Source organism: Physella acuta, unplaced genomic scaffold (assembly GCF_028476545.2).
Source record: "Physella acuta isolate Inbredline_101_S28 unplaced genomic scaffold, ASM2847654v3 ptg000019l, whole genome shotgun sequence".
Taxonomy (NCBI): Eukaryota; Metazoa; Mollusca; class Gastropoda; family Physidae; genus Physella; species Physella acuta.
Window position 1 is genome coordinate 211,485 of NW_026731539.1, and position 20,003 is coordinate 231,487.

Here is a 20,003-nt window from a genome sequence, read left to right on the forward strand (position 1 = left end):
AATTACCATCTTTAAATATTCCCACGTTTTCTTTAACTTGCTTTCTCTGTTTGTTTTTCCAATCAAATCTTGCGATCGAAATTTCTGGCACTTCCCAGTTAGCTAGCGCGCTGAAATTTTCAGGTAAGCTTTCTTTTGGATGACCATAGAATATTCAATTGTTATTATTACTAAATTGATCAATGGAAACATTTTATTGAGCATTTTAGACCGCTATATAATCTATATATATATAATTCTCCTCTGCGAGCCATTAGAAAAAAAACGAGCGACGCGTAGCTCGCCTCTCTCTTGTCGCGCGCAGTGACGCGAACGATCCCACGTCGCGACAGGCTTAGGGGCAGATAATTTAGTTTGAACCGACTTTAAACTTACAGGAGGTAACTATTACCACTGGTGGCCAGTTTGGGGGAGACGATATGGTCGAGTGGTTGGGCACACGATTGCTATCCCACTCGACACGGGTTCAAATCTATGTGTTCTAGTCAGTAACCAGCCCTCGTCCTAACCGCTATCAACTAACCTCTGACAATCATTCACTTGCGATTGAGACCGAAGAAGAAAGGGTCTCTCGTTTTTTACGAGTTGTCTTTTTACGAGTTGTCTTCGTTTACCCAAAAAAAAAGTGAAAAGATAAAATCGATAGCAAGATTTTAATGCAAACAAACAGACAAAGACTAAAAAGTAGAAAATAATAATCATTAAAAAACGTGGGGCGCCGTGATTTTCTTACAGTTTCTAATACTGTTGACTCTCTACAAGCTCCCTAATAAAAGTCAATAGTATTATCTAATCAATAGTAATATAACTTTTACTTCGGCGCCCCACGTTTTTCATCGCTTATAGTAGAGTGATCGCTTGCATTATTGTGATGTATAGCATTATTTTCTACTTTTTAGTTCAATCAGAAAACGTGGGTTTTTTTAAACTTTTTTAATGATTATTATTTTTTATATATTTTTAATAAAGTCGTTTACTGTAACTCATCCATATTTCTGAATTCGGTAATGAATATTGAACGAAATTTTAGACATAACTTTTGATGTAAAAGTGCGCCTGAATAGTGGACATTCCACATCGAGAGAAGTGGAGGGATTATTGTGAAAATAAACCCGTAAATTAATCTGTTAGTCCAAAATATTATATGTAAAATGTTGCAATGTAACATTTTCAAGGGACGTAAGCAAACAAAATGCACGACGTTTTTTTTTCTAAGCTTATGTACCCTTATCCATCACATTAATATTATGTTTATCTGCTCTATAATTTATCTATATATAAAAACAAAAGTGCAATAAATGTAAAATACTTAAATGGCTGCTTTATTGAGAGTAGGTTGCTTATGTAATATGTTAAGAAAGGGCAAATGATGTAGAGTTTACCTGTTCTGGAGGTCAAGCTTTGAAATGACTGCAATGCGGAAATAGTGGCAATCCTTAATCACCTTCACATATTTTTCAGTAGTTTTAGAAGACACTAATTAGGTAACAATGACAAATTAGTTTTAGGAAGACACTAAATAGGTAACAATGACAAATTAGTTTTAGGAGGACACTAATTAGGTAACAATGACAAATTAGTTTTAGGAGGACACTAATTAGGTACCAATGACAAATTAGTTTTAGGAAGTAACAAATTAGGTAATAATGACAAATTAGTTTTAAGAAGTAACAAATTAGGTAATAATGACAAATTAGTTTTAAGAAGACTCTAATTAGGTAACAATGACAAATTAGTTTTAAGAAGTAACAAATTAGGTAATAATGACAAATTAGTTTTTGGAAGACTCTAATTAGGTAACAATGACAAATTAGTTTTAAGAAGTAACAAATTAGGTAATAATGACAAATTAGTTTTAGGAAGACTCTAATTAGGTAACAATGACAAATTAGTTTTAGGAAGACATTTATTAGGTAACAATGACAAATTAGTTTTAGGAACTTAGTACCAACATCATTAGCACGTAGTACCAACAGCATTAGCACGTAGTACCAACAGCATTAGCACGTAGTACCAACAGCATTAGCACGTAGTACCAACAGTATTAGCATGTAGTACCAACAGCATTGGCACGTAGTACTAACAGCATTAGCACGTAGTACCAACAGTATTAGCATGTAGTACCAACAGCATTGGCACGTAGTACTAACAGCATTAGCACGTAGTACCAACAGCATTAGCACGTAATACCAACAGCATTGGCACATTGGCACGCAGTACTAACAGTATTGGTACATAGCAGGGGTCTCCAAACTACGGCCCGCGGGCCGGATGCGGCCCGCGAGGTCCTCTTATCCGGCCCGCGGAGATCTTTTTGTCCACGGAAAAAAAGTTTGTTGGTGAAAAAATCAAAGACATGCCTGGAATAAACTGGCCCCCGAACTGAAATTTGATAGTTAATGCGGCCCTCGGACTGAAAAGTTTGGAGACCCCTGGTACATAGTATCAACAGCATTGGCACTAGTACTGCTACATTTTTTGATAGCAGTTAATCATCAAAGCTAAGTATTTACACGTTTGACAAAGAATTCAAGCATTACGTAGCTAAAGGCATTAACAAATGTCTAAAATTTAACTTATTCTGTTTAGACTAGGGGTAAAATAAAAACTTAAAATATGAAACTAATTACCGTTAATAAACGATGCAGTAAAGGTAATTCTTGAAAGAACACCGGTCTCCAATAACATTGGCCAACAATCATACTGGCCAACTTTCACACTGGCCACAATCATAGTAGTCAACAGTCAAACTGGCCAACAATAATAGCAGACACGTATAACAATGGTCGCACAAGGTAAGCAAGGTATAAACAAACTTCTTTCTCCGGATTGGAAGGGGGCACATGAAATTTTCGGGCAGGGGCGGGGGGGGACACACACACACTGCTACTAGTATATACTTTTAATATGAACTCTATTTCGTTTCATGGGAGGGGGGGTGGCAGTAGACGTTCTTCCCCCCCCCCCCCCCCCCACGAAGAGATGCCTGGAAGAAACTGCTAGAGGCTCTCACGTATGTATGTTATTTTGTGCCTTTTCTTGCCGGGATAAAATTGTTTCAGCTATGTTATTCAACGCATTATAAAAATCTACAGGGTCAAGTTCAGGGCAAAAAAACTTAAGACATTGGTGATGATGTTGTGTAGTGGCGCAACAACCAAGTTAGACGAAGTCCAAGGCCCCTGAGGTCAAAAGGCCCCAAATGTAGCAGATTTCCTGAGGTCACAGGGCCCCCAATGTCCCAGGACTACCGATGTTAAAGGGCCCCCAATGTAGTAGGATTCCCGAGGTCACAGGGCCCCCAATGTAGCAGGACTCCCGAGGTCACAGGGCCCCCAATGTAGCAGGACTCCCGAGGTCACAGGGCCCCCAATGTAGCAGGACTCCCGAGGTCACAGGGCCCCCAATGTCCCAGAAATCCCGAGATCACAGGGCCTCCAATCTCCCAGTAATCCCGAATTCGCAGGACCCTCAATGTCCCAGGACTCCCGAGGTCACATGGCCCCCAATGTCCCAGGAATCCCGACGTCACAGGGCCCCCAATGTCCCAGGACTCCCGAAGTCATAGGGCCCACAATTTAGCAGGACTCCCGAAGTCACAGGGCCCCCAATGTCCCAGGGCTCCCGAAGTCATAGGGCCCACAATGTAGCAGGACTCCTGAGGTCACAGGGCCCCCAATATCCCATGAAATCCCGACGTCACAGGGCCCTCAATGTCCCAGGACTCCCAAAGTCACAAGGGCCCCAATGTAGCTGGACTCCCGAGGTCACAGGGTCCCCAATGTCCCCTAATGTAGCAGGACTCCTGAGGTCAGAGGGCCCCCAATGTCCCAGGACTCCCGAAGTCACAGGGCCCCCAATTTAGCAGGGCTCCCGAGGTCACAGGACCCCCAATGTAGCAGAACTCCCGAGATCACAGGGCCCCCAATGTAGCAGGGTCTTCGAGGTCACAGGGCCCCAAATGTAGCAGGACTCCCGAAGTCACTGGGCCCCCAATGTCCCAGGACTCCCGAGGTCACAGGGCTCCCAATGTCCCAGGACTCCCGGAGTCACAGGGCCCCCAATGTCCCAGGACTCCCGAGGTCACAGGGCCCCCAATGTCCCAGGGCCCCTTCGAGCTGTTTGATTAAATAAATCGAGCCCTTGAAACAATGAATGCCCTATAATGTTTTTTTTAAAATTACTAGTAATTGAAAGGAGTTTGTCATTCGATATATAATTATCTTTTGACATAACTAGCTTTATTGCAATATACTGTTTTTGTCTTTATTTTTCTTTTGCCTCAGACGTAATTTACTTTGCACCTACTTTAGCATTACAGTTTTCATCATCGGCAGCGTTTCTTCCAGACTTTTTTCTCCGGGGGGGGGGGGGGGCGGTAGACTTTCTTCGGGGGGCGGACACTGTTAAAAGTATATATTTTCTATATAAATTATATACATTTCATTTCGTTCGGGGGGGGGGGGGGGGCTTACAATTTTATTTTTAAATCTGAAAATACTATTTTAAATACATAAAATAAATGTTTAAAAAGGGAATAATGTTTGATTTGATGTGTCTCATTGTATTCAAAATAGCAATCATGCTGCTTATAATATTTATAATATATTTTTACTTTAATCACAAATAAATTTTAGCTCTACTTAAAACTCAAACCCCTTCAATCCAACACAACGACAAAAAAAAATCATTGCAATTTACTTACTACTTTCAAAATATGTTTAAGATCAAAACCCAATAGTGACCTTAGATCGAGCTATAAAAATGATAGGGTAAAATTACGTCATTGTTTAAGATTTTGCATAGATCTTAAAAGTAATTTTACATTTAAAGTAACAAAAGTATTGTGTAAAATAATAGCTAATAATTATGTTATACAACATAATACACCTATACTCCTAATAATATAAAATTACAAAATTTAATTTAATATTATAGAGTAATATAGAGAACTGTATAAAATTCTCTCGGTTATTTCCCTTTTCCCTTGAGTATAGGTTTATAGCAGTGTTGAGTATAGGTTTATAGCAGTGTTGAGTATAGGTTTATAACAGTGTTGAGTATAGGTTTATAGTAGTGTTGAGTATAGGTTTATAGCGGTGTTGAGTATAGGTTTATACCAGTGTTGGGTATAGTTTATAGCTGTGTTGAGTAATAGGTTTGTATCAGTGTTGAGTATAGGTTTATTGCAATGTTAGTATAAGTTTTTGCCAAGTTGAGTATAGGTTTATATCAGTATTGAGAATAGGTTTTTAGCAGTGTTGAGTATAGGTTTGTAGTATTGTTGAGTATAGGTTTATAGCAGTGTTGAGTATAGGTTTATAGCTGTGTTGAGTATAGGTTTGTCTTTCCAAATTTAAAGTCGTTTTAAATCTTTAAATGAAAAAATAAATGTTCTGAAAATTTTTTAAGTGCAACGTTGGATTAATTCCTCTTTATTTTTAATTCCATCCTACTCTCCCCCTAGCTAGACTAGCCCGCAACTCTCGAGTTCGAATCCGGGTTCAATTCAGTGGACCGTCCCTGAGTCCACCCAGCTCTGATAGGTACCTAACTCCTGTTCGGAAAAGTAATTTCTGCTGGGTAAATCGCTGACCACACTTGCCTCATACACAGTCAGGTTTGGAAGGCTATTCTACGTAAATGGAACTGAATGTCTTCACGACACATAACTATATAGAAGATCTCGAACAACAAATTTGCACCCTCTCTCTAAATAGAAAAACTTAATACAAGTTCTTTGATGTGTCTTTTTAACTCCAAGATATTCGTTAGCAACGGTTTAGCCTGAATGATGAACGAATGATGTAGCTATTGTAATGTGGTGTTTGATGCAGGCTATTTTATGTGGTTTTTCATCAAGCTAATTTTATGTGGTATTTCGTGCATCTAATTTGTTGTGGTTTTTCATCAAGCTGATTTAGTGTGGTATTTCGTTCATCTAATTTAATGTGGTATGTCGTAAAGCTAATTTGATGTGGCATTTCGTGCATCTAATTTAATGTTATATTTCGTGCATGTAACTTAATGTGGTGAAGCTAATACAATGTGCTGTTTGATGTAGCTAATTTTTATTTTTCCAATGATAATCAAAAATAATTTTTTTTTTTAAAAGCTGACTTAGTAATGGCATTCCTCAGTAACACCTTTATATAACAAACTTCAACTCATACATCGTCTCCACATACCAAATAACCGCCCCAACGACACCCTCTACCCCTTCAGACCGCCGCACTGATGCACCCCTCCCCTAGCTTCGAGCTGTTCCGCTTTTCCACCTCACCCCCACCCTTTCTAACCGCCCAATGATTCCACCAACCCCTTCTCACTGCAACCCACCCGACAATTATCACTCCACCCCACCCCTAACCGTTCCACTGATTCCCCCCCCCCCCATTCCAACTCATCTAACCACAACACACTCGACCCTGATCCCCCCCCCCCACCTCATCCACCCCACACCATATAATCACAACACCCGCGACCCTGATTCAACCCTACCACACCCGCCCCACCCCATCTAAACACAACACCCGCTACCCTGATCCCCCCTCCCCCACCCCATCCACCCCACACCATATAATCACAACACCCGCGACCCTGATTCAACCCCACCACACCCGCCCCACACCATCTAAACACAACACCCGCTACCCTGATCCCCCCCTCCCCCACCCCATCCACCCCACACCATCTAAACACAACACACTCGACCCTGATTCCCCCCCTCCCCCACCCCATCCACCCCACATCATCTAACCACAACACCCGCGACCCTGATCCCCCCTCCCCCACCCCATCCACCCCACACCATCTAAACACAACACACTCAACCCTGATTCCCCCCTCCCCCAGCCCATCCACCCCACATCATCTAACCACAACACCCGCGACCCTGATTCCCCTCCCCCCACCCCCCCCCCCCACCCCCCACCTTCTAACCGTAACACCCGCAAGTCGCGTCTCCCCCGCCGTCACGTCTTGTATCGAACACCACGTGACCCGGTGGTTAAATAACGCGAGACTGCGGCGAGACGAGAGCTGGCCAGACTTTTTGACCGGTCCGAGAATTCGCTCTTCACAGCGCGAGAGAGGCGAGGTGATATCTCAATTGAGTAGTTAGACGGTCGGCTCTTCTGTGCGGCTCACTGCGATCATCGTTCATTTTGCGGCTCAGAGCTCAGTTTTTAAAAGTTTCTAAGCCATGTAAGTAGTTAATATAACTATTTTCAGAGAGTTTGTGTATATTAAATGTAAATTATTGTACTCTTTATGTTAGCGAAATCACTTTAACTAGGAATATATTAAATGAAAGTTAAAGATGATTACAAATAATGACATAATTAAACATGATTTCAAAACTAAACACGATTACACCTAAACAAGATTACATCAAAACAACTTAATTACAGACAAAGAAAAAATTTAAACAACAACTTAATTAAAAACACTGACTATTTTTTTTATATATAAATATTGTGGGTGAGGATTATTAACAGAATCCAAATTTTTCTGAGAATTTATTTTGCTCGCTGTACATGATTATATATTTATTAATTATTTTTTTAAACTGTATTTAAATTTTTTTTATAGTTGCGTGAAATTGTTTGTAAAAAACATATAAACGTGTTAACTTCTCTGCCTCACCAATTCTTCCTTTTGTGATGGTTTTTGCATAAGCACGAACATCTTATTTCTTTCTACATTTTAATTATTTTAAAATAATAATTATCTTTCTTAAGAAAAATCTAATCATCTATCGTTTTAATTAAATGCGTAATATCTCTTTAAAAATACACCTGAGCGTAGCTAGAAATCATTTGTTTTGGTAACTAAAGCTACCTTATAACTTTCCGAAGAAAGATTAAAAACTGTTAAGTCATCCAAAAATCTTGATAATCCCGTTTCAAATTTCAAAACTATATAATGGCTGTAATTATGAAAACTCATGACTGTAGTTATTACGATTAAATAATGGCTGTATTTATAACGAATAAATAATGGCTGTATTTATAACGACTAATTAATGGCTGTAGTTGTAACGACTAAATAATAGCTGTAGTTATAATGACGAAATAATGGCTGTAGTTATAACGACGAAATAATGGCTGTAGTTATAACAAATCATGGCTGTAGTTAAAACGACGAAATAATGGCTGTAGTTATAACAAATCATGTCTGTAGTTATAACGACGAAATAATGGCTGTAGTTAAAACGACGAAATAATGGCTGCAGTTATAACAAATCATGTCTGTAGTTATAACGACGAAATAATGGCTGCAGTTATAACAAATCATGGCTGTAGTTATAACGACGAAATAATGGCTGCAGTTATAACAAATCATGGCTGTAGTTAAAACGACGAAATAATGGCTGCAGTTATAACAAATCATGGCTGTAGTTATAACGACGAAATAATGGCTGCAGTTATAACAAATCATGGCTGTAGTTAAACCGACGAAATAATGGCTGCAGTTATAACAAATCATGGCTGTAGTTATAACGACGAAATCATGGCTGTAGTTAAAACGACGAAATAATGGCTGTAGTTAAAACGACGAAATAATGGCTGTAGTTGTGAAAATTGTATCTAACTGCGACACCACACAACACCGTTTGACTCCCGCTTATGTCCCAGCTACGAGAGTTCCACTAGATCTTCTTTACACTTAGCTCCACTCTGCAAGTCTTAAAGTAGTATCTGTTTCCTGCGACCTAGACGTTGTTTCTGTGACCTAGACGTTGTTTCTGTGTTTATTCTGTTTCTTAAGATTGTTATGCATCCGATCCTCTCCTTCTAGGGATACCCTATAGAAAGGGGATGGGGTGGAGCAGTTGATGCATGCACACACCCCAATCTCATTGTAGACCCATTGTCGACCCTTTTCTCACTCATCTCAAACAGAACGCTCTCTGAACTTTGGAAATCGAAAAATTGTATACATACATGTAAAATGAAATAAACTTGTTTGCCTTAGATACGTCTATAGTAAAATTTGAAAAGTTTTTTTGAAAATAAATTGTTGTAAACTATCATCCTAATCTCTTAAGGAAAAATACATTATTAGCCTCTCAATTCGACCTAGTTCGGTAACTCTTACTCTAGTCTCCCAAGTTCGGTAACTTGTACTCTAATCTCCCCAAGTTCGGTAACTCCTACTCTAGTCTTCCCAAGTTCGGTAACTCTTACTCTAGTTTCCCCAAAATTTTAATTTTTTTTATGTAATTTATGAAAACCGAAGGTGAAGACACCCAACAAATTTTATCTGAAGTCACCCAACAAATTTTATCTGAAGTCACCAAACATCCGTTCAGACTTGATTGTTACCTCATACTAACATTAAACGTCTACACAAAAAAATGCACACGACCTATTTTTTAACTTTTTCCAGACACGAACAGCTACATCGAGTATAATTAAAACGTATCACTAATTAATTAATCCATTTATGTTTGGTAACGTGTGATTTAGAGTGTCACTGATCGATTGCTGGAAACATGCCTGACCCATTAGAATCTGAGCCGTGATTTGCCGGCACTACTCGCCTAACCCATTAGAATTGGAGCCGGAATTTTCCGGCATTACTACCCAGGGAACGGCTAGACAAACATTCGTATTTACAATCAATTTTTGTCGCTGTATAACACTGGTCTTTCTGTCACCTAATTAGCCACCGACTAATTAATTGAACGGTCCTGCTCAGTCTTCAGTCGACGCGATAATTGAATAATTGACTCCAATTTTCTGACGTCACGATATGTGAACTAATAGAGTTGCCTCGCATTTTGTGATAGAGTAAAGTTTGTATGCGAACTAATAGAGATTTTGTGGTTGAGTATATTTTTTATGTGAACTGATATAGTTGCTTCGCATTTGGAGATCGAGTATTATATTTTTTATGTGAACTGATATAGTTGCTTCGCATTTGGAGATCGAGTATTATATTTTTTATGTGAACTAGTATAGTTACCTCACTCACGTGATCTAGTATATTTTTAAGCTATGCGAACTGCAGTTTCCTGAGATCTCTGCTAGTATGTAGAATCTCACCATGAATTCAAACTGAATCTAGTGTAAAGAATAAATATGTGAAGGAGATATCGTGCTAAACAAACTTTACACATTGTAATTTGTAATATGTAATATGTATGTATATATATATATATATATATATATATATATATATATATATATATATATATATATAAGTGACCGCGAGTGAAATTCTCTTTATATCAGCTCTATTAGGAAAAACAAAAGCCTCCAACGACCCCCCTTGAAATTTTGTGAGGTTGTAGGAGAACGCCTTGGGGTGTCATAAAAAACTCGCCATGTCCGGGAAAATTCGGGAAACGGGTCAAAACTGACCAGTCGTATTTCCCTATATAATCTTTGTATTTTATGGGAAAAACAGAGGGTGATTTCAAAACGGATTTTAGGGCATTTACAGTCTTTACATCTGGCTAATTTGTTGCATGCTCTTAGGTAAATGGCTCGACCTTTAGAGAAAACTGTCGGTTTCACTCAAAGCCCTCGACGAGGGCTAACAAGTGACCGCGAGTGAAATTCTCTTTATATGAGCTCTATTACGAAAAAAATAAACCTCCAACGACCCCCCCTTGAAATTTTGTGAGGTGGTAGGAGAACGCCTTGTAGTGTCACAAAAAACTCGCCATGTCCGGGAAAATTCGTGAAATGGGTCAAAACTGACCAGTCATATTTCCCTATATAATCTTTGTATTTTATGAGGAAAACGGAATTTTCAGCACAATTTTTAGGTAACTTAACCTCTGTACATTATGCTAATCTCTTTAATATTATTTGAGGTCGTAGACCGACCCTGGAGGGTAACAAAAAAACTTTATCCCCGTCGGAAAAAGCCATTGTAGTCGTTAAATATGTTCATATATCGTATTTTCGTATATAAGCATAGTAACTGTTTGTTTTAAAAAAGTAAACAAAGACATACATCATTCGGTCCATTTTCAAGGGAGGTAACCTTTTTAAATAATTATTTTTCAAATAATTGTGTACTATTTTAAACAGAAACAGAAAACGACAAAGTATAGCATTTGTTTTAGAAAAAAAATACGTTGTTAATAAAATTACGTATCATACTTAAATAAACACTTAATTTTAAAAATCAATGTAATATAAGTTATGAGATATACTGTTCATTGAACCTCTGTAGTTCTAATTCCATTTTAGTTATAAATTGCGTACTTGCAAATATTTTTCCGAAAGCGTACGGTAAACAACATACAACATCTTCTCTAAAATTAGCATTACAGCTCAAGTAAAATAGCAGTTTTCCGTGATACCTCTAGAAGTCCAGAATCTGTTTTACCTCCAACAATGACCCTAGAAGAACGTGGCCTTGTAGGAGAGGTTTTGACCAGTTGTGAGGAGCGTGTCTTGTATTATGACTACACTGTAGAGTTTACAGACTGCCCAATCTTAATGTGTGATCATTACTTTGGACAAAAAGTAAAAATATAGAATTTTCCAGCTGAAGTAATATTGTTGGATTCATGAAATTTGATGTAGCTATTTTTACAGTACTGATTACTCATTAAATGAGAATTCTAACTAGTAATAATAAATGCATAGCATTCTCCCTGTAATGTATTTACTACACTGTAACAAACAGAAAGTTCTTGTTAATATTTGTATTTATTTTAGAATGTCACTGTTATAATTTATGCACAAACTATTTATCTGAAAGTTTTATTTTGTCTTGCACAATCTGTCTCAGAAATTTTATTTTATATTAAAAGAATGTGAATAGTTTACTTACTATTAACAACAGACAAATTCAAATTAATCATTATAAATACAAATCCTATTGTTCCTTTTAAAAAATATAAACCATCAATGTGTTTAAATTAAAGGGGGGGGGGAAATGTTTTTGCCATTTTTCACTAATACTAAGAGCCATATAAATTTCAAATGCTTTACTTAAAAAAAATAATTTATAGAAAAGTTGTCTTGGGACATTTTCAGAAACTATTTACCTGCAATTTTTGTGAGGAGCAGTTTTCTCAATTTAGATTTAGAGTAAATTTTTATTAAATATATTTTGTCACTATTAATAAAAAAAAAAAAAACCAATTTAACCACTCCACACCTCATCCATCACCAAATAATTAGTATTCAAATTATCAAATGTTTTTGAAAACCTAAGCGAAGCTAGGCAGTATGCCTAGTATATGTATAAGTATATATATATATATATATATATATATATATATATATATATATATATATATATATACATATAAAAATAATTATAAAATGTTCCTTCTTCGCCCCAGCTCCTAGTGCGGGATAAACCAGCCGCTAGTGACTACCCCATATTTGATCCCCTCTAACAACGAAGTGTCGAGCGCACCCAGAAATGGCAAGTCTGGTCATGAGAAACACGGTGCTGGTGCTGGTGCTAGTGGTGCTGCTGGGCGCCCCGAGCTCGGCCTACTGGAAGAAGTGGTACAACAGCGAGTCCCCAAAGTACTGGAGCCTGAGGAGTGGAGCGGTGAGTTGCTTCCCTTCTTCGTCACGTGACACTATTCTTTTACATTAGATTCTCCGCCAGTCTGTTTTTAGCTCCTTTATAAATCTTTCTGTCTGCATGTATGTATGTATGTTTCAATTTATATATATATATATATATATATATATATATATATATATATATATATATATATATATATATATATATATATATATATACATGTCCCTCTATAACTATGTATATGATTGTATGTCATTTTTTCTGATTCTGTTGCCGTTCTCTCTTTCATATGCTTAAGTTTTCTTTTGTTAAAAGAAGATTGTTATTTATTAAAATAAGTTATTAAAAACTAAAATGAAATCTGCTACGTTACATGCTAAAAGGTACGTTCATTCGCATATATATATGACTTGACCTGGATTCGCACTCGAGACTTTCGTTGTTTGCAGTCTAGCGCTCTGTCGCTTTTATAACCTTTTATACAAATTGTATCTTTCATCGTATTTCTTAAAACTAAACTGTTTACACCGTACTACTGACCGTATGAACAAGAGTATGGCGAGGTCTAAAACGGTAACCAAGACAGATGAACTAGACGAGGCAAACAGGCTATTATTGTAGCCCAAGAACATAATGATGTGCATTGCTCCTAATGGGATAATCCGTCAATCAGTGAGGGTCAAGAAATTAATGATCTGTTTTGTTGATCGGATTAGCATTTTATTTTGTTTTTGGATATGGCGACTACGTGTATGAATATAAAAATGTGCATTAGTTTAATAATCAAGATTGATATGACAACAATTTAATGGCAACTAATTGTGTTGATAGTCGCGACTATAAGGTTTGGCCTTGTTAAGATTTTAACTGTGACAATAATTACCACACACATTACCATAGATTAAATTGACCCACACATCACCAAAGGTTAAATTTACACACACACAGCACAAAAGATTAAATTGACCATACATCACCAAAGATCAAATTGAACACACATCACCAAAGATTAAATTGTCCCACATATCACCAAAGATTAAATTGTCCCACACATCACCAAAGATTAAATTGTCCCACATATCACCAAAGATCAAATTGACCATACATCACCAAAGTTTAAATTGAACACTCATCACCAAAGGTTAAATTGAACACACACATTACCATAGATTAAATTGACCCACACATCACCAAAGATTAAATTGACCACACATCACCAACGATTAAATTGACCACACATCACCACAGATTAAATTGACCACACATCACCAAAGATTAAATTGTCCCACACATCACCAAAGATTAAATTGCCCCACACATCACCAAAGATTAAATTGTCCCACATATCACCAAAGATCAAATTGACCATACATCACCAAAGGTTAAATTGAACACTCATCACCAAAGGTTAAATTGACCACACATAACCACAGATTAAATTGACTACACCTCTCTCCAAATATTATATTGTTCTTCAACGATCTTAGCTAATTTCCGCTTTTATTAAGCGTTAGTATGCTTAATGTAAATTATATTTTGTAGACTCTATAAAGTATTATAAATAAGGTCTTCACTTTCATTGTAGATTAACTGTCTTGTCATTCTTCAGCTGAATACGAAGATTAATTATTGTAGCATTGTCAAATCATATAAGTAGCAAATTAACATTTATAAAATTAGTAATAATCAACCCTGTACATTTCTACTATACATAATTTTTTTATTAAAACTATAAAAGCAGTCTTAGCATTGCAATGTTTACAATAATAACGTAATCAAGTGTCCATGATTTACAATTTTACATGTAGTTACATTTAATTAAGTTGTCATCACATTTTAACTCAATTTTATACATTCACCTAAAGACAAGTGTCATTTTGTCAACTCGCTATTCGACCAATTATAAAACATTTTGACGTGTTCAAGATAAGTTGATAAAATGTCAACACCTGAATAACATAAAACACGATCAAATAAAACCAAGTCTGTCTAGTATTCATACAATCAGCTTTTGTTGCGGCTCCCATCATCAAAGCTGACATTTGAAAGTCATCTATTGTTCCTAACGTTTTTAACCGTATTTTTAGAACAATTCTTTATTCTGTTTCGACGTTAAAATCGAATACATAAGTATCGGGGTTGTTTTTTTTTTTTTATCTCGATTCAAATTTATTTAGAAATAAAGAGATCATTCTGTAGACAAACATTTTAAATGTCAACAAAACAAGTAATTGAAAGTTGTCGTCGATTCAGACTGAAAATTTAGGATGTGCCCTGTCTTAAAGTAAAAAAGTAAAGTTCCCTTTCAAACCTGACGGTCTATAGGGCAAGTGAAGTAGAGTTCACTTGTTTCTGTGACCTCGACATATGAAGGTATATTCTAGTCAGCACTATACCCAGCCGCCTTTACTTTCCCTAACGTGAGTTAGGTACCCATCAGAGTTGGGTGGACTCAGGGACGGTCTACTGACTTAAACCCGGATTCGAACTCGAGACTTACGGGTTAGCAGTCCAGCTCTCTGCCGCTAAAGCAGTCTTTCTACTATCATAAAGTACTTGAGACAAATTTAGTTAACGTCTAAATACATGATACATGAGGCTTGATAGCTGAGAACGGCAACCCATCTAGGAAAGACAACTCTAAAATAAAACAACTGCTGCCTTGTGGTTTGTTCTTGGTTGGACAAAGGCTATCGAAACAAATCCAGAAAGAAAAGCAGGCTGAAATCAGAGTCAACGGTCTATAACGGCGCGTAGCGTGTTGACACGTAATTATTAATTGTGATGGAGAAAATACCAGCCAATTCTGCAATTAAGAACGAAGAAAAACGCAAAGACGCAAACATTTTAAGTAAAATACAAACTCTCACAAACCCGCACTTAGACATACAAACGCTCACAAACACGAACAGGCCTACAAACTTTCACAAACACGTACATACAATGTCATACAACATCGCACACAAAAACTGTCCAAAACACTCACATACAAACTCTCACAAACACGCACACTCATATAAGATAAAATTATTTAAACACAAACACAAAAGCTCGTACTCTTACAAATTAAAAAATCACTTTCACAAACACGCAAGCATGCACACAAACACGCATACTTTCACAAACACCCACACACACATACACACTTGATATTTATTCTGCAAGGAAATAATTTAAAATGTACATAAAATCGACCAAACATCCCCTCAGATAAAACAGCATGCAAAAACAATCACACATGCAAATCTCAATGCAAATCTCCCCCACAATTTACATAAAACTATTTTCTAGCCAATGGTTTTCATATAACAGGTATTATCATAGACGAAATATTTTTTCTATATTTAGCCCAAGGGAAGTAACTTAACGAGAAACATTTGGGCTTCTGGTAACTGAATTTATCCGCTCAGCGAGCAGAAATGGCTGGCCAGATTTTTATTCCGAGTGCAGCCAAAAGTTCTCTTGCGTCACCAGACTTGCCTCTTAGGATATTCTTACCCTAGACTCTGTTTTTCTAAACTTTAGACCTTTTTTTGGAGATGCGCAATTAGACCTTTTCAATTCCTGTCGGTTCTGACTTCAGCAATGACAATGTGAAGAAGGTCTAAAAATAGAATTTAGAATACCACAAGGAAGGTATTCCGACATGGGAACTCTGGAAGAGACAGAATCGCACTTGAGGTTAATTGGTACAGAATTGCCCGCCTCCTGAGAATTGACCAATCAAATGTTTATATCTTCTTGATCCTCAAAATAGCCAACCAATCAGTTCCGTTTGATAAGTCGGTAAAGTTGGCCGTCTCAGGTCAGAGCAATCACATCCTAGTGCCGGCGTTTCAGACCATTTACCTCCACGTGGCATTTATTTATTTGTCTCTTTCTTTTCCTAACTTCTTTCTGTTGTATCAGAAAATGTGGGGGTGGGGGAGGGGGGGGGGGGTCAACAAATTTAATTAAAATTTCTGTCTCCCGTGTCTTGATTTGTTACGGTAAAGTTTGGCTATTACAAATTGTAACTAATTATAGCTTGACGTTCAAATTTCGAAATGTTGTCTGTCAAATCATGTTGCACTCTGTTAATGGGTTTTTAAATAAAATTGTAATATTTATATGTAGCTAAACATTGAAAATTTTACTTGAAAAAAACTCTTACAAAAGCCTACGTTTGATGAAACTTTATTTAATAAATGCAATGCATCAAATAGATAACGCTCAAAATCAGTGGCGTAGGTGATATGGGGGGGGGGGTTATGGGAGTTTACAACCCCCCCCCCCCCCCCCCCCCCCCCCCCATGGACCCTTCTGGACAAAATTTTTACTGTCATAATACCACTGTTATTTACTCAAATCTATTTCTGAATCAGTATATATATATATATATATATATATATATATATATATATATATATATATATATATATATATATATATATATATATATATAAACTGACACTCATTTAAACAATGCTAAATTATATCAGATTATGTTTAAAAGGGGCGAGAACTGACCAGCATTACATTCGTCCATTTAAAAAATCGAGGTTTGGTAAACTTAAAAATGGGGAAATGGAATTATAACTCGAACGTTTTCAACTTAAAATAATCAAGTTTTTTCGTCGCAATTATGAATGCTCATTTTGGTTTTTTACTTTCACAAAACAACTCGGCCTAGCATCTAGTGCACATCAGAAGGTGCTGGAAGAGAGATATCTAGATAGAGATGGAGAGAGAGAAGAAGATAGAGGAGAAAAAGAGAGAGAGGTGAGAAGTGAGAGAGAGAGAGAGAGAGAGAGAGAGAGAGAGAGAGAGAGAGAGAAACAAAGAATGATAGAAAGAAAGGGAAAAAGAAAAGAAGGAAGAAAGAGAAAAGGAAAAAATTGCGAAACAAAGAGAAAATGATAGAGAGTGTGTGCGAATGAGAAACAGGGACATAGAGAAAGAGAGAGAGAAAACAGAGAGAGAGAGATTGAGAGAGAGAAATCTAGAGAAAAAAAGACATGTAGAAAAAGAAAGAGAGAGAAAGATATAAAGAGAAAAGGAAAAAGAGAGGCATAAAGAGAAAATGATAGAGAGGTTGTAAGAATGAGACATGGAAAAAGAAAGAGAAAGGACGAGATAGATAGAGAGAGAACGGCCTCCCAGTTATACAACTAAAGGAAAAACATGTTTGCCTGTTTATAATGATTTCAACTTTAGCCCCAGGGTCGTTACATAAACTGCATGGTATAAGGGGAAGGGGAGGGGATGTGGTGTATAAGTGACGTAATGCCGGAGGGTGATTTTGATTGGTGTCACTTAGCTTCGCTCAGCTGCCGCCCACAGCCACTGCGTCATTAAAAGGTGAGTGACTCACCCGTCACTGCTGCCAGTGGCGTCATAGATGGGAGTCTGCTGTATTTGTCATGAGTTGGGTGTCTGCTGTATCTGTCACAAGTTGGGTGTCTGCTGTATCTGTCACAAGTTGGGTGTCTGCTGTATCTTTCACAAGTTGGGTGTCTGCTGTATTTGTCATATGTTGGGTGTTTGCTGTATCTGTCACAAGTTGGGTGTCTGCTGTATCTGTCACAAGTTGGGTGTCTGCTGTATCTGTCACAAGTTGGTTGTCTGCTGTGTCTGTCACAAGTTGGGTGTCTGCTGTATCTTTCACAAGTTGGGTGTCTGCTGTATTTGTCATGAGTTGGGTGTCTGCTGTATCTTTCACAAGTTGGGTGTCTGCTGTATTTGTCACAAGTTGGGTGTCTGCTGTATTTGTCATATGTTGGGTGTTTGCTGTATCTGTCACAAGTTGGGTGTCTGCTGTATCTGTCACAAGTTGGGTATCTGCTGTGTCTGTCATAAGTTGGGTGTCTGCTGTATCTGTCACAAGTTGGGTGTTTGCTGTATCTGTCACAAGTTGGGTGTCTGCTGTATCTGTCACAAGTTGGGTGTCTGCTGTATCTGTCACAAGTTGGGTGTCTGCTGTATCTGTCACAAGTTGGGTGTCTGCTGTATCTGTCACAAGTTGGGTGTCTGCTGTATCTGTCACAAGTTGGGTGTCTGCTGTATCTGTCACAAGTTGGGTGTCTGCTGTATCTGTCACAAGTTGGGTGTCTGCTGTATCTGTCACAAGTTGGGTGTCTGCTGTATCTGTCACAAGTTGGGTGTCTGCTGTATCTGTCACAAGTTGGGTGTCTGCTGTATCTGTCACAAGTTGGGTGTCTGCTGTATCTGTCACAAGTTGGGTGTCTGCTGTATCTGTCACAAGTTGGGTGTCTGCTGTATCTGTCACAAGTTGGGTGTCTGCTGTATCTGTCACAAGTTGGGTGTCTGCTGTGTCTGTCACAAGTTGGGTGTTTGCTGTATCTGTCACAAGTTGGGTGTCTGCTGTATCTGTCACATGTTGGGTGTCTGCTGTATCTGTCACAAGTTGGGTGTCTGCTGTATCTGTCACAAGTTGGGTGTCTGCTGTATCTGTCACAAGTTGGGTGTCTGCTGTATCTGTCACAAGTTGGGTGTCTGCTGTATCTGTCACAAGTTGGGTGTCTGCTGTATCTGTCACAAGTTGGGTGTCTGCTGTATCTGTCACAAGTTGGGTGTCTGCTGTATCTGTCACAAGTTGGGTGTCTGCTGTATCTGTCACAAGTTGGGTGTCTGCTGTGTCTGTCACAAGTTGGGTGTCTGCTGTATATAAGTCACAAGTTGGGTGTCTGTTGTATAAGTCACAAGTTGGGTGTCTGCTGTATCTGTCACAAGTTGGGTGTTTGCTGTATCTGTCACAAGTTGGGTGTCTGCTGTATCTGTCACAAGTTGGGTGTCTGCTGTATCTGTCACAAGTTGGGTGTCTGCTGTATCTGTCACAAGTTGGGTGTCTGCTGTATCTGTCACAAGTTGGGTGTTTGCTGTATCTGTCACAAGTTGGGTGTCTGCTGTATCTGTCACAAGTTGGGTGTCTGCTGTATCTGTCACAAGTTGGGTGTTTGCTGTATCTGTCACAAGTTGGGTGTCTGCTGTATCTGTCACAAGTTGGGTGTCTGCTGTATCTGTCACAAGTTGGGTGTTTGCTGTATCTGTCACAAGTTGGGTGTCTGCTGTATCTGTCACAAGTTGGGTGTCTGCTGTATCTGTCACAAGTTGGGTGTCTGCTGTATCTGTCACAAGTTGGGTGTCTGCTGTATCTGTCACAAGTTGGGTGTCTGCTGTATCTGTCACAAGTTGGGTGTCTGCTGTATCTGTCACAAGTTGGGTGTCTGCTGTATCTGTCACAAGTTGGGTGTCTGCTGTATCTGTCACAAGTTGGGTGTCTGCTGTATCTGTCACAAGTTGGGTGTTTGCTGTATCTGTCACAAGTTGGGTGTCTGCTGTATCTGTCACAAGTTGGGTGTCTGCTGTATCTGTCACAAGTTGGGTGTCTGCTGTATCTGTCACAAGTTGGGTGTCTGCTGTATCTGTCACAAGTTGGGTGTTTGCTGTATCTGTCACAAGTTGGGTGTCTGCTGTATCTGTCACAAGTT

At 38.2% G+C, this 20,003-nt stretch overlaps 1 protein-coding gene across 1 annotated transcript in view; it reads left to right on the forward strand.

Annotated features, from left to right (window-relative positions):
* The first annotated feature begins 7,017 nt into the window (after positions 1 to 7,017).
* The window catches only part of LOC131939478 (uncharacterized), a 61,779-nt gene continuing 48,793 nt past the window's right edge, over positions 7,018 to 20,003 (forward strand). Inside the window, exons 1-2 of the mRNA XM_059297800.1 lie at positions 7,018 to 7,206; positions 12,317 to 12,534. Of these exons, the coding sequence (XP_059153783.1) occupies positions 12,400 to 12,534 (135 nt within the window). The 5' untranslated portion in view covers positions 7,018 to 7,206; positions 12,317 to 12,399. The remainder of the gene's footprint in view (positions 7,207 to 12,316; positions 12,535 to 20,003) is intronic.